This window comes from Hemiscyllium ocellatum, chromosome 13, assembly GCF_020745735.1.
Source record: "Hemiscyllium ocellatum isolate sHemOce1 chromosome 13, sHemOce1.pat.X.cur, whole genome shotgun sequence".
NCBI lineage: Eukaryota > Metazoa > Chordata > Chondrichthyes > Orectolobiformes > Hemiscylliidae > Hemiscyllium > Hemiscyllium ocellatum.
This window is the reverse complement of record NC_083413.1, coordinates 53,517,174-53,533,489: the sequence shown is the minus strand read 5'-3', so window position 1 is coordinate 53,533,489 and position 16,316 is coordinate 53,517,174. Positions and strand designations below refer to the sequence as shown.

The window sequence follows — 16,316 nt, the reverse complement described above, 5'->3', positions numbered from 1 at the left end:
GTTGGTTGGTCCGGGCGTCCCAGAGGTGTTCTCTGAAGCGTCCGCTACATCGATGACTGTATCGGCGCTGCCTCGTGCTCCCACGAGGAGGTTGAACAGTTCATCAACTTTACTAACACTTTCCATCCCGACCTCAAATTCACCTGGACTGTCTCAGACTCCTCCCTCCCCTTCCTAGACCTTTCCATTTCTATCTCGGGCGACCGACTCAACACAGACATCTACTATAAACCGACTGACTCCCACAGCTACCTGGACTACACCTCCTCCCACCCTGCCCCCTGTAAAAACTCCATCCCATATTCCCAATTCCTTTGTTTCCGCTGCATCTGTCCCAGGAGGACCAGTTCCAACACCGCACAGCCCAGATGGCCTCCTTCTTCAAGGACCGCAGATCCCCCCCAGACGTGATCGACGATGCCCTCCACCGCATCTCCTCCACTTCCCGCTCCTCCGCCCTTGAGCCCCGCTCCTCCAACCGCCACCAAGACAGAACTCCACTGGTTCTCACCTACCACCCCACCAACCTCCGTATACAACGTATCATCCGCTGTCATTTCCGCCACCTCCAAACGGACCCCACCACCAGGGATATATTTCCCTCCCCTCCCCTATCAGCGTTCCGCAAAGACCACTCCCTTCGTGACTCCCTCGTCAGGTCCACACCCCCCACCAACCCAACCTCCACTCCCGGCACCTTCCCCTGCAACCGCAGGAAATGTAAAACTTGCACCCACACCTCCTCCCTCACTTCCCTCCAAGGCCCGAAGGGATCCTTCCATATCTGCCACAAGTTCACCTGTACCTCCACACACATCATCTATTGCATCCGCTGCACCCGATGTGGCCTCCTCTATATTGGGGAGACGGGCCGCTTACTTGCTGAACGCTTCAGAGAACACCTCTGGGACGCCCGGACCAACCAACCCAACCACCCCGTGGCTCAACACTTTAACTCTCCCTCCCACTCCACCGAGGACATGCAGGTCCTTGGACTCCTCCACCGGCAGAACATAACAACACGACGGCTGGAGGAGGAGCGCCTCATCTTCCGCCTGGGAACCCTCCAACCACAAGGAATGAACTCAGATTTCTCCAGTTTCCTCATTTCCCCTCCCCCCATCTTGTCTCAGTCGGTTCCCTCAACTCAGCACTGCCCTCCTAACCTGCAATCTTCTTCCTGACCTCTCCGCCCCCAACCCACTCCGGCCTCTCACCCTCACCTTGACCTCCTTCCACCTATCACATCTCCATCGCCCCTCCCCCAAGTCTCTCCTCCCTACCTTTTATCTTAGCCTGCTTGGCACACTCTCCTCATTCCTGATGAAGGGCTTATGCCCGAAACGTCGAATTTCCTATTCCTTGGATGCTGCCTAACCTGCTGTGCTTTAACCAGCAACACATTTTCAGCAAAGTTACACTACAGCAATATTGAGAATGTCACCATTTCAATATTCTTTTCTATTTTCTTGTCAAAGTGGACTACTGCAGATTTTTCTGCGTTACGCTCTACCTGCTAAACATTTGCCAATTCACTAAATGCCTTCACATTCCATCTGTATTTTACCCATTTTTATATCACCATCAAATTTAGCTACAAGACAGTTGGTCCTTTCATCCAAGCCTAACATTGATTGTAAATAGTTGATGCTCTCGCATCGACACCTTTGCCACTTCGTTCTGGTTTGTCATGTGAAAATGTTGCATTTTTTACAACTCTTTTGATGTCAGCTAGCTAATCTTCTCTCCAAACTAGTAAATCACCCCAGCATCATAAGCTCTCCTCTTGTGTTGTGATCTTCAATATGATACCTGAATGAATGCTTTTGGAAATGTAAATACTCACCATCCATAATGCTGTTGCATTTTCAAAGAAGCCTAATACCATTTGTCATGTTCACTGTGCCTAATTGTTAGATAATTTTGTAAACATCCAGCTGCTACTTTACAAATGGATTCTAGCAAATATTTTCCGATTATTGATAGTTTTCCCAATGTCCGATTTTAGGTGACCTGGCCTAATATTCCTGTATTCTAAAACACCTTCTGAAATGTTTGTCATTGCTTTTCAGTCGTTACCTTTTACCTTTTATCATTTTTCTGGTCTACTTTAGCCAATTATGTATTTATAAAGGAAATTATAATTTGGGGTACTAGTGAACAAATTTCAGAAAGATAAGATTTGTAACAACAATAAACATGAACTTAAAAAGGAATCCCCATTACTAAAAGCTAGACCAAACCTCTGGAGTATTATGTACAGTATTGGTCTTTACTTAAGAAAGAATGTAAAAGCATTGGGGCAGCTCAGAAACTGTGTCTCGATATGGAATGGGTGATATGTTTTGAGAAAGGTTGGACAGCCTAAACTTGTATCCCCTGGAATTTAGAAGAAGAAAAGATGACTTAATTGAAATATACAAGATCCTGAGAGGTGCTGACAAGGTGGTTGTGAAAAGGATGTTACTTTTGTTGGAGAATCTGAAATGAGAGGTCACAGTTTAAAACTAAGCAGTCATCCATTTAAGATGGAGGTGAAGAAACATTTTCTTCTGTCAGGTGACAATCTTTGAAACTGCTTCCTCAAAATTTGGTAGAAGCAGAGTGTTTGAACCTTTTTGAGAAAGATGTAGATAGATTATGGAAAAGCTAGGGATTGAAGGGGGAGGATAGAGGTTATCAGGCATAGGTGGGAATGTGGAGAAATCAGATCTTATTGAATAGAATCACAGAAAATCACAGCATAGAAAATGGTTACTCACTTCACCATTTCTGTGCCAGCTGAAAAAAGGAGAAAAAAAACCTAGGATCTCATTTTAATCCCATCTTCCAGCGCCTGGTCCAGAGGCTGGTCAGTTGTAGCCTTTCAAATGAAGATCCAAATTCTCCTTAAGTGAGTTCAGATTTTCTGCTTCAATCACCAAACTACACAGAGTTCCACATACCACCATTTTCTAGGTGAAAATGATTTTTCTTAGGTTCCCTCTAATCATTCTACCAATCAACTTAGAAAAGTTACGAAGGTATGGGAGTGGAATTAGGCCATTCTGATCAATCATGATTGAATGACAGAGATGTTTCTCAACCCCACTCTCCGGCCTTCTCCCAATAAGCTTTGATTCCCTTACAAATGAAGTCCTCTGCAACCTCCTGGCATCCTCAACATCACCTGTCCCTCTATCTATCTTTGTAGCATCTGCAAATTTAGCAACTGCGCCCTCAGTTCCTTCATCCAGATTGTTAATGTATAGCATGAATAGTGATCCCAAAAATCACCTCTGTGAAACTCCACTTGTCAACCATAAAAAGAAAACTTTTCATCCCCACTCTCTGTCTTCTGCAAATCTTTTGTCCATGCCAGTTTCTTGCTCCTAACACTATTGACTCTTATTTTCTTTAGCAGTCTTCTATGTGGCACCTTGTCAAAGGCCTTCCCGAAATCCAAATACATCTCATCTGCTGGTTCTCCTTTGTCTAACTAATTCCTCAAAGAACAGATTTGTCAAACATGATCTCCCCTTGAGGATGTTGTGCTGACTCAGTCCTATTTTACCATGCATGTCCAAGTACCACAATTTCATCCTCAATACTGTACTCTAAAATCTTACAAACAACTGATGTCAGGCTAACTAGATTTTTTTTTAGATTACTTACAGTGTGGAAACAGGCCCTTTGGCCCAACAAGTCCACACCGACCCGCCGAAGCGCAACCCACCCATACCCCTACATTTACCCCCTACCTAACACTATGGGCAATTTAGCATAGCCAATTCACCTGACCCGCACATCTTTGGACTGTGGGAGGAAACCGGAGCACCCGGAGGAAACCCACGCAGACACGGGGAGAACGTGCAAACTCCACACAGTCACCTGAGGCGGGAATTGAACCCAGGTCCCTGGCACTGTGAGGCAGCAGTGCTAACCACTGTGCCACCGTGTCGCCCTTAACTAGCCTATAATTTCCTATCTTCTCAGAACTGATGACATTAATTCACATACCATGAAGTCAGACTGACTGGTTTATAGGTATGTGGCCTATCCCTTGCATTTTTTTTATAAATAATGGTGTAAAATTCACAGACTTTCAATTCCCTGGTATTTTTCCTGTGTTCAATGAGGATTGAAAAATGAAGTGTGAAATGAGCAGGTTGAAGGGGCCAAGTGGCCTATTTCTGATCATAAATCATGCATTTGTATGTAAATCAATCATCTATATAAATGAAAATTAATTAATCAATCAATTATCTGAGCTGTTGCTGGGTATAACTAACATGGACTTTGTATCAATCTTTAGAGGCAGACACATTGAGTGATCCTAGATGGAAATCATAGAAACTGAAGGGCTGAACTGGGTTGCTTTTCAGGTTTGCCTCCTCTCCCAGCCTGTACGTAGGTAGATATTTGGGAAGGAGGAGAAGGAAAAGGGTAAGGGTGGTGTGTGTCTTCACTCTCTCTTATATATACAAACTCTCTCTCCATCCTGCCCACACTCTCATTGCCTCCTCCACACATTTGCAATTTTTACTATCCTCTTTCTTTCATACTCACACACTCATATCCTCACTTATTCAGTCACATTCCATCATACACCCTTCAACTTTCATCCCATAATCTCATAGCTTCCCTCTTACTCACACTCCCTCACAAATACAATCACCCTTCCTTCCTTGCATTCCTTCCTTCCATTCCACGCTTCACACGTCATAGTCATAGCATCCCTAACGTGTGGAAGCAGGCTATTCAGCTTATTGAGTTCACACCGCCTCTCCAATGAATAACCCATCCAGATGCACCCTCTACCCAATCCCTGTATCCCCACATTCCCATGGCTAATCCATTTAGTCTGCACATCCCTGGACACTATGGGCAATTTAGCACGGTCAATCCACCTAACCCACACACCTTTGCACTGTGGGAGAAAACCAGAGCACCCGGAGAAAGCCCATGCAGATGCGGGTAAAATGTACAAATTACACAGACAGTTGCCCAAGCCTGGAATTGAACTGGGTCCCTGGCATTGTGAGGCAGTAGAGCTAACTACTGAGTCACCATGCCACCCATATATCCACACACATTCTATTACAAATTTGTATAACCTCCCTCGCTTTTCCACAAACAGACATTCATTCTCCCAGTATCTGACAGACCCACACATACAAAATTTCTCTCCCTTCCACCCTCCTTCCCTTACATATACACAATCACAGAATCAGAAGTGTTCTGTTGCAGGAGAAGCCATTTGCCCCATTACATAGCACTGGTACTTCAAATGAGCATTATTACCCATAGCCAATTTCCTCTTGTATACACATACCTAAGACATTACTTCTTTTTAAATAACCATTCAATGCCATATTGAATGTCTCACTTGAACCTGCTTCTATTACAGCTCCCATCATGCCAAAACCTTCAGTATTGTATGAAAAAGATTTTACTTGAGTCACATTTTCACTTTTTGCAAATCAGTTTAAAGAACAGTTTCTCCCTACCTACTCTATCAAGCCCATTGTTTTCAGCATGCACACTCCCTCTCTTCCTCCTTCCCACAAGATCCCTCTCTGCCTCCCTTCCAAATTCTCACTTTGTCCACTCCTCCCTCATTCACTCACCCTATCTGAAACACGAACTCTCTCCGTCACATGTACACATGCTCTCGCTCCCTCACCCTCACTCACATACACACTTGGTCCCTCCATCACTTTCTTACATGCACTCTCCCTCCCTCAATCTTCCACACTCATGCACACTTACCCACACAATCTCACATTAGATTAGATTAGACTTACAGTGTGGAAACAGGCCCTTCGGCCCAACAAGTCCACACCGACCCGCCGAAGCGAAACCCACCCATACCCCTACATTACCCCTTACCTAACACTACGGGCAATTTAGCATGGCCAATTCACCTGACCCGCACATCTTTGGACTGTGGGAGGAAACCGGAGCACCCGGAGGAAACCCACGCAGACACGGGGAGAACGTGCAAACTCCACACAGTCAGTCGCCTGTGTCGGGAATTGAACCCGGGTCTTCAGGCGCTGTGAGGCAGCAGTGCTAACCACTGTGCCACCGTGCCGCCCACATGTATGGATATTTTCCATTCATCATGCTCATTCATGTGCACACATTCTTTCTCCCTCACTCTTATGTACTGTCTTGGATTCTCAGTGCTTTCCATCAAATTTCACACAATCACCAACCATCCCTTTTAAATCTTTTCCCCTCACATTGACAGCCCCATTACCTCATTTTCACCAGCAAAAACAAAATACCTGTGGCATTTTAAGTAAAAATCTGTGGAAATATAAACTATGACCACAAATAAAATTATATGATAGACCAGCAGTCTAGCATTCAGAATTTTATAGCTGCACTACATACAGACTTTACTTCTGAGTGAAAATGGATATTAATTTGCTATAGAGCTGAGCTCAATGTCTCTTTCCATTAGATTACTGACTTACAGTATGGAAACAGGCCCTTCGGCTCAACAAGTCCACAGAAGTGCAACCCACCCAGACTCGTTCCCCTATACTTACCCCTTCACCTAATGCTGCAGGCAATTTAGCATGGCCAATTCACTTAACCTGCACATTTTTGGACTGTGGGAGGAAAGCGGAGCACCCGGAAGAAACCCACGCAGAAACAGGGAGAATGTGCAACTCCACACAGTCAGTCGCTTGAGGTGGGAATTGATCCCAGGATCTCTGGCACTGTGAGGCAGCAGTGCTAACCACTGTGCCACCCAAATTAGATTTGATGGCCATTTCAACAAGGTTTTGTCTGAGAAGTTGCTAAAATATAAGCTGATGAAGATCTGCTAATGGTGTCAATCAGAATGTGTGGAACCAAGGTTTGTTTGTTTGGTTCTTAACACACTTTTCCTATATTGATTAGGAACTTTTAGAATGGTTCACAGGAGGATTATCAACTTGTTGAACCACATTAGGAATGCTTCTCTGTGGCCAGTAAGTATGGAGAAGGTTTGAAAATGAGCAAGGCGAGCAACTATGAATAGCATCTCCTTAAGCAATCAGATGTAAAAAATTTGAAAATTAACAGGTCAAGGACTGACTAATCAATGTAAATTAGAATGGGTGAATTCAATTTCAATTCAAACAGAAAAGTAAGTAAAGAGATGAAAAGAAAGGTTAATTAGCAAGAGAGGAGAAACAAAAAGGAGAAGTAAATATTTTAAAATCAAAGAATTGTTGAAACCTGAAGAAATTAAGCTTCACACTTACGAGAGTTAGTTTTCACAAGTTCATTGGGAGTAATTCACTATTAGCACAATGTTGAAAGAGTGCCCAATATCTTATCCAACATGCTTGAGCACTTTCTGGCTCTAAAAGAAACTGTTTGGTGTCAGTTCATGCCAACTCGAATTTTCTGCCATGTGCTTAGTTTGACTTTCTCATAGAAATGCAGCAAATGCACCCTACTCAATACTTCATAGTGATGAGCTATTGATACTTAGCAATCCTCACCTGAGGCTACTGCACTGTATGATAGCAAATGTGATACCCTCATGGATATTTTGACAAATTCTGATTTTATTAATTGGTCTTCCTGTTATTATTTAAATTATTTGATGAAAAGAACAGCTAAACAAAAATAACAGATTCAGGTAAAGTAGAAATACAGCATCATACTGGAAATACAAAAATGAGGTGATAGATTCAAATTGAAAAGTAAATACATTCTAATTCAAATGAAAACCAGGGAATAGGACAAAACCAAAAACAGAAAACTGCTAGAGAAAATAATAGATTAAATGAGAAAACTGAGGTTAAGAAAAAAAAACCTAAAATGCAACAAAATTTTTGCAGTGGTCTTGGAACGGATAGCAGGGCTTTTACAATGAAACATTTTATAAATATGTGTATATTAATTATTACTGATACTATATAACATATTCTGCACTTAGGAATTAATAACGTAAGGCTATAATACCATTGAAAACTTAGCAAGCATTTAAGCAAACAGAGCTTTTCCTATTTGTCACAAGTGATTTTGCAAAGCGTAAGTGTTTAAACACTAGTACAACTATCTATTTTTCTGTTATAAGCATTGAATTTACTTTTCCAATCTGACATATAAGAGTTCCATCGATGGAATTCCTGCTTCCACTGTTGGTCTGCTTCATCCATGTATGCTGAAAAACAAAATGCCATTTATGAATTTATCCTTTTAAGTGACAGTTCCTACTAAGGAAATTAAGTTAATACACCAAATTAATATTGAACTGAGATTTAAACATTTACACTCTGGAAAAATTACACACTCAAGTTTTAATAGAACAAGATATTTCGATCTCAGCAGCTTTATTGTCACAAATCACACTGTTTTAATTTTTAAGTCTGCAGTATCTGCAGTATTTTTAAGTCCACTGGTGTTATCACATAAGCAAAAAGCTCCATGTTCTAAATTTATTTCTGAACAGCAAAGGGTGTCCAATATGGAATTTATCCTTTTTCGGTTGCATTAAATGACACTTACATAAATTTCACTAGTTTGGGGCTGATACACATTAACACACAGCAAGTAATGCACAAGATTCCTGGCACATTTCCAATCATTATTCTATAAAAAGGAAATAAAACAAAGCAAAACAAATATTAACTTTATCAGCTTCACTCTTTATCACAAGTTCATATCACACTTCAAGTCAGCAAAAGATACAGAGCTAATCAGAGTTTTAGAAACTGGTATTTGGGATAACCATTAATGAATGATTTTTTCAGAATGTACAGCAACATTCAGTTTGTAATTACAGCAAAAGCTCAAACAGTGAAAAACTACACAAAAAACTAAATGTGGCAGCCTATTATTGAGGTGATATGATTAGACAGTTTCAGTTGAGTTCCATACATCATTTTTCCATAATTAAACAAAAAGAATGCTCAACAAATATCGTTCTTTACCCTACACTTACGTACTAGGATCAGTTGCAGTGTGTGGTAATCAGCAACATTTCTTTTCATTCTTATAATGAAATGAGAGGGAATCTTATGTAATTTGCTCTGCAATGGCAATGTCATGACATTGGATATAATATAACTATATCTGACAAATTCTCAAGTGGTACCCTGGAATGTCAGACCTGTAGAGTGTGAGGGAAACTTCAGACAGAGTGAGAGAGAATGAAGCAAATGACTCTCTCTCACCTCTCAGCTGAAAGGGACCTCTTGCAGACATTTTTGTGTTTTGCCCTTCCAGAAATATACATAAAATGGGGTTCAAACCAACTGCAACTCTGATTTCTGTGTACCTGTGGGAGAACATGTGCTGGTAGTAAGTGCGGTAGTGAACTGAGAAATCCATGTAACTGGCCTAAATTTGAATGCTAGAGTGCTATGAAGGTCACAGTCAATGAACTAATCACTATTTAACAATTCATTGCAAGTAAAATGACTCTGTTGCTCTGAATGAGAGAAGGAAATTAGCTAGGCTCAGGGATGTGTAGGACAGGCAGCTTAATGTTCCAGGATACACATGCTACAGGAAGGATAGAAACGGAGGCAAGAGAGGAAGGAAAGGGGCATTTTTGATAAGGGATAGCATTACAGCTGTGCTGAGGGAGGATATTCCCAGAAATACATCCAGGGAAGTTAGGTTTGGGTAGAACTGAGAAGTAAGAAAGGGATGATTACCTTATTGGGATTGTATTATAGACCCCCTAATAGTCAGAGGGAAACTGAGAAACAAACTTATAAGGAGATCTCAGCTATCTGCAAGAATAATAGGGTGGTTATAGTAGGGGATTTTAACTTTCCAAACATAGACTGGGACGGCCATAACGTTAAAGGTTTAGATGGAGAGGAATTTGGTAAGTGCGTACAAGACAATTTTCTGATTCGGTATGTGGATGTACCTATTAGAGAAGGTGCAAAACTTGACCTACTCTTGGGAAATAAGGCAGGGCAGGTGACTGAGGTGTCAGTGGGGGAGCACATTGGAGCCAGCGACCATAATTCTATTAGATTTAAAGTAGTGATGGAAAAGGATAGACCAGATCTAAAAGTTGAAGTTCTAAATTGGAGTAAGGTCAATTTTGACTGTATTAGCCAAGAACTTTCAAAAGCTGATTGGGGGCAGATGTTCACAGGTAAAGGGACTGCTGGAAAATGGGAAGCCTTCAGAAATGAGATAATGAGAATCCAGAGAAAGTATATTCCTGTTAGGGTGAAATGAAAGGTTGGTAGGTATAGGGAATGCCGGATGACTGAAGAAATTGAGTGTTTGGTTAAGAAAAAGAAGGAAGCAAACGTAAGATATAGAGAGGATAGATTGAGTGAATCCTTAGAAGAGTATAAAGGAAGTAGGAGTATACTTAAGAGGGAAATCAGGAGGGTTAAAAAGGGGACATGAGATATCTTTGGAAAATATAATTCAGGAGAATCCAAAGGGCTTTTACAAATATATTAAGGACAAAAGGATAACTAGGGAGAGAATAGGGCCCCTCAAAGATCAGCAAAGTGGCCTTTGTGTGGAGCCACAGAAAATGGGGGAGGTACTAAATGAGTATTTTGCATCAGTACTTACTGTGGAAAAGGATATGGAAGATATAGACTGTAGGGAAATAGATGGTGACATCTTGCAAAATATCCATATTTTAGAGGAGCACGTGCTGGGTGTTTTGAGACGGGTAAAGGTGGATAAATCCCCTGGACCTGATCAGGTGTACCCGAGAACTCTGTGGGAAACTAGAGAAGTGATTGTTGGGCCTCTTGTTGAGATATTTGCATCATCGATAGTCACAGGTGAGGTGCCGGAAGACTGGAGGTTGGCAAACGTGTTGCCACTGTTTAAGAAGGGTGGTAAGGACAAGCTAGGGAACTACAGACCAGTGAGCCTGACCTTGGTGGTGGGCAAGTTGTTGGAGAGAATCCTGAGGGAGCGGATGTACATGTATTTAGAAAGGCAAGGACTGATTAGGGATAGTCAACATGGCTTTGTGTGTGGGAAGTCAAGTCTTACAAATTTGATTGAGTTTTTGAAGAAGTAACAAAGAGGATTGATGAGAACAGAGCAGTGGATGTGATCTATACGGACTTCAGTAAGGTGTTCGACAAGGATCCCCATGGGAGACTGATTAGCAAGGTTAGATCTCATAGAATACAGGGAGAACTAGCCATTTGGATACAGAACTGACTCAAAGGTGGAAGACAGCAGATGGTGGTGGAGGGTTGTTTTTCAGACTGGAGGCCTGTGACCAGTGGAGTGCCACAAGGATCGGTCCTCTACTTTTTGTTGTTTACACAAATGATTTGGATGCAAGCATAAGAAGTACAGTTATTAAGTTTGCAGATGACACCAAAATTGGAGGAATAGCATACAGCGAAGAGGGTTATCTCAGATTGCAATAGGATCCTGATGGGCCAATAGGCTGAGAAATGGCAGATGGAGTTTAATTCAGATAAATGTGAGGTGCTGCATTTTGAGAAAGCAAAGCTTAGCAGGACATATACACTTAGGGAGTGTTGCTGAACAAAGAGACCTTGGAGTGCAGTTTCATTTCTCCTTGAAAATGGAGTCACAGGCAGATAGGATAGTGAAGAAGGCATTTGGTATGCTTTCCTTTATTGGTCAGAGTATTGATACAGGAGTTGGGAGGTCATGTTGCGGCTGTACAGGACATTGGTTAGGCCACAGTTGTAATATTGAGTGCAATTCTGGTCTCCTTCCTATCGGAAAGATGTTGTGAAATTTGAAAGGGTTCAGAAAAGATTTACAAGGATGTTGCCAGGGTTGGAGGATTTGAGCTATAGGGAGATGCTGAACAGACTGGGACTGTTTTCCCTGGAGCGTTGGAGCCTAATGGGTGACCTTATAGAGGTTTACAAAATTATGAGGGGCGTGGATAGGGTAAATAGGCAAAGTCTTTTCTCTTGTGTCAGGGAGTCCAGAACTAGAGAGCATAGGTTTAGGGTGAGAGGGTAAAGACATAAAAGAGACCTAAGGGGCAACGTTTTCACACAGAGGGTGGTATGTGTATGGAATGAGCTGCCAGAGGAAGTGGTGTAGGTTGGTACAATTGCAACAGTTAAGAGGCATCTGGATGGGTATATGAATAGGAAGGGTTTGGAGGGATATGGGCTGGGTGCTGGCAGGTGGGACTAGATTGGGTTGGGATATCTGGTTGGCATGGACGGGTTGGACCGAAAGGTCTATTTCCATGCTGTACATCTCTATGACTCTAGTCAAGTCAGTCAAAAGGAGTCAAGGCAACAGGAGGACTCTCTTTCTATGGCTACTGCCAGCCAACCACCATCAAAAGGAAACAACGCAAAAGGATCTAATGACAAAGTCAAACATTTTTAAATTTACTGTTCGACTACCTATATTCCACTACCTACTCTTCATGAACCACCCAGACAAACTATGCTTATATCTTGTAACTTTTATTCTTTTTGGACTCACTTCTTCTACTTAATCTGTGTGTATGCATGCAGTGTTGTTCATTCATGTCCTGTTTGCTAACTAATAAATTCACTCTTTTTTTTACTCAACAAAGCTCGGTTAAATTGGTTACTTTTAAAACATTAATTCATTTGATCTGGGAGAAAGACATCCACAGGCGAGGGATCCTTCTTTAAATTAACTTTGTTGCAACCATCCAAAGGGGTAGGTGAATAAAGAAGGGGAGCTAACTCATACCGGATCATCAATAAGTTTAATCATTTGAGGAACCTATTTTGAACTGTATTAACTTGAGGAACCTCACTTGGACTCTTGTCAAAATATGGTCATGATCTGATACCATTAGAATTCTAGCCTTGAAAACTGAATTATGAATCATCCTGATGCACTATAGACTCAAAATTTGACTCCTGCTATCAAGTTGAAGCCCACATTATGCCAATCTTTAAATCATGTTGCTACAGGAGGTGATTACACCAAAGGGAATCAATGGTTCCAAAATTGGCATCTTGGTTGGTCGCAGTAAAATAAAAGCTAAGCCTACAACAAGGAATGCAGCAAGGGCTGGAATAGATGTTGAAGAAGCCCCTTTCAAAATTCACAAGTGGAATAGAAAAGTTTACCTTTTCCCAATGTAATGCAAATTTAGTAAAACTAATAATAACTTCAGCTATTCCCAATTAGCTAGCATGCATTCATAACCTTGAAGTAGGTTTGTTCATTTTTGAAGTAATTAATCCTTAATTCTTGAAAATATGTTCAAATTTATGCAACATACTGATGAATTAACTTCTAATCTTAACAGGTACAACATTCTATGCTTTATTTCATTTTTGTTGATGGAAGTCTCAAACCTTGTATAAAATCCTTCCATTAAATTTTTAATTGTTTTCCTTAAGCATAGATTGGTTGAACAGTGTCATTGAAATTAATAGGCATTTCATCATTTAATTTACTGGTGCTCCATGGTACTGAGCTGATGGATAATGTTGGTCTCAAGGAAACTTAAAGATAAGCAACAAATGCTGGTCTCATTGCTGACGCTCATTCTATGAAAAAAAAAGTTTTGTTATGTATCATTTATACCTGTTCTTTGAAGTAGTTTAGGAAGAAATTGATTCCAAAAGGCACACTGCTGAGCACGGTGTTTCACATAAATACTTGGTGCTTCTGTGTTTAAAGTTATGTATTGTTGTTCGAACTGCGTATATTCAGGCCACTCCACTCCTTGCATTTTGGATTCGTTTGGGTTACTTTGAAATAATAATATAAAAATATTAATATTTAACTCTGTTACAAATAAAAGCAATAGCTTGACTGTTGGAAGAACCTATTTCAGAATTCTTTAACCACAGCTAGTAATTGCCAAAACATTAGCAAAACAGTTAGTTGTGTCTAAAAACCGAAAGAACTGCAGATGCTGTAAATCAGAACTAAAACAGAAGCTATTAGAAAAGCTCAGCAGATGCAGCATGTGTGCAGAGAAATCAAAGTTAACATTTTGGGTTCGGAGGAAGGGTCACCTGACCTGAAAAGTTAATTTTGATTTCTCTACACACATGCTGCCAGACCTGTTGAGCTTTTTCCAGCAACTTTGATTTAGTGTAGTTATAGAGTCATAAACAGTGTTTGTTGATTTTTCAAAAAGCAGAAGTATTAAGTGCATTCACCCTTTTAGGGCTGTCAGTGAATTTACTTATAAACAGATCCCATCTGCATTTGATCCTCCTTTGTGTGCAAGGGATTTATCTGACTATGTGTACAATTCAACAATGCAATCTTTACATTTTGTACTTGTAAGTATCACATGCATTAACCCATGTATGACAGACTGAATTTACCAACATGCCTTGATAAGGAGTATCAACAAGCTAAGATGGTAAGGTATCCTGATGAAGGGCTCTGGCCCGAAACGTTGAATTTCCTGTTCCTTGGATGCTGCCTAACCTGCTGTGCTTTAACCAGCAACACATTATCAGCTAAGATGGTAAGGTCACAAGAAAATAAAAGGCAAAACAAGTGAGATATAACAATGGTCATAGTGAATAGCACTGAGAGTCACTGCACAATAAGTAAAAGAACCTCTTACAGGGGTTATCTAAACTTAAATGTAAGTGAGTTACCAATCATTTCTGGTGAAGAGCAACACTGCGTTCACTTGTGATTATTCGTGATTGGAAGTGTCAAAGACACACGGACAATATCTCAATCACAGAGTCAATATTAAAGGTTTAAGGTAACCACAATATTTTTATTTAAAGCAGCATTAACTAATATTTGACTGCTGAATTATTTCACAAAATAAGAAATTCTTATTTCAGAACAAAATGTCAGTGCTGATTCTTAGTAAATACAACTTTAAAATCTCTTGGGCCTTAATCATTAAAGACTGCAAAAAAGGTGTTAAAAGAAAGAAAAGTTTGCACAGCTAACGTGAATATTTTTCTGTGAAGCCAGAACCAGAAATAATAATTTAGGCTGAGCTTTTCTGTTTCACAGATGCCACCAGATCTGCTGAGCAATGTCAACATTTTTATTTTTGTTTCAAATTCTCGGCACCAGCAGTACTTTAGTTTTGTACAAGTATTTTCCTGATACTTTCAGCAATAGTATCTTGCTGTTGCTAAGGGAAAAAAAAATGCCACGATAAAGTATTAAGTATAGCATTTATGTGGGGAAGGAGAGGCGACATAGGCCTTCACAAATTATTAAAAGAACAGTATCCTGACATTTCCTTGTATAGATGACTACTCAACCTAAAACATACGAATAGGATAGTGAAGAAGGCGTTTGGTATGCTTTCCTTTACTGGTCAGAGTATTGAGTACAGGAGTTGGAAGGTCATGTTGTGGCTGTACAGGACATTGGTTAGGCCACTGTTGGAATATTGAGTGCAATTCTGGTCTCCTTCCTATTGGAAAGATGTTGTTAAACTTGAAAGGGTTCACAAAAGATTTACAAGGATGTTGACAGGGTTGGAGGATCTGAGCTACAGAGAGAGGCTAAACAGGCTGGGGCTGTTTTCCCTGGAGCGTCGGAGGCTGAGGGGTGACCTTATAGAGGTTTACAAAATTGAGGGGCATGGACGGGATAAATGGACAAAGTCTTTTTCCTGGGGTCAGGGAGTCCAGAACCATAGGGCATAGGTTTAGGGTGAGAGGGGAAAGATATAAAAGAGACCCAAGGGACAACTTTTTCACGCAGAGGGTGGTACGTGTATGGAATGAGCTGCCAGAGGAAGTGGTGGAGGCTGGTACAATTGCAACATTTAAGAGGCATTTGAATGGATATATGAATAGGAAGGGTTTGGAGGGATATGGGCCAGGTGCTGGCAGGTGGGGCTAGACTGGGTTGGGATATCTGGCCAGCATGAACGAGTTGGACCAAAGGGTCTGTTTCCATGCTGTACATCTCTATGACTCTAAATAAATTGGACAATAAATTAGTCGCAACAGTACTGTGTATTTGTTGCAGTGGCCCATGACTAAGTTGACAAAATAGCCGCTTGGGCTATTTAGCTAATGCAAGATGGCTGAAAGGGTTTAACAGTTCCATACAAATGCTTACAGCTAGACTTGTGGTCTCCATGTAGATATACTGGATGAGATTCTCCATAGGAAGAAATAATAGGGAAGTTAATCAGGTTTTATAAATAAGCAATTCTAAACATATAAGCATTTTAATAAGGGGCACTTTTGTAAGGCTTGATTTAGTAAAAACTACAAGGAAAAGTCTAATCCTGTGTATTTTGAACTGCTTACGTAATTGTAGAATTAGAAAGGTGACCAACAAATTAGTGTAAAAAGATTAGTTGCATCCCTTGAGCAAATGTTTACAGGCAATAAAGAGGCATTATTAGGGAAGATAAAGTAATAAATGGTACAAACATGACC

The 16,316-nt window shown here is 40.8% G+C and overlaps 1 protein-coding gene across 1 annotated transcript in view; it reads right to left on the bottom strand.

The window, feature by feature from the left end:
- Positions 1-7,535: 7,535 nt before the first annotated feature.
- The window catches only part of LOC132821548 (cholinesterase-like), a 31,746-nt gene continuing 22,965 nt past the window's right edge, over positions 7,536-16,316 (bottom strand). Inside the window, exons 3-4 of the mRNA XM_060834181.1 lie at positions 13,510-13,676; positions 7,536-8,155 (exon numbers count right to left, since the gene is read on the bottom strand). Of these exons, the coding sequence (XP_060690164.1) occupies positions 8,031-8,155; positions 13,510-13,676 (292 nt within the window). The 3' untranslated portion in view covers positions 7,536-8,030. The remainder of the gene's footprint in view (positions 8,156-13,509; positions 13,677-16,316) is intronic.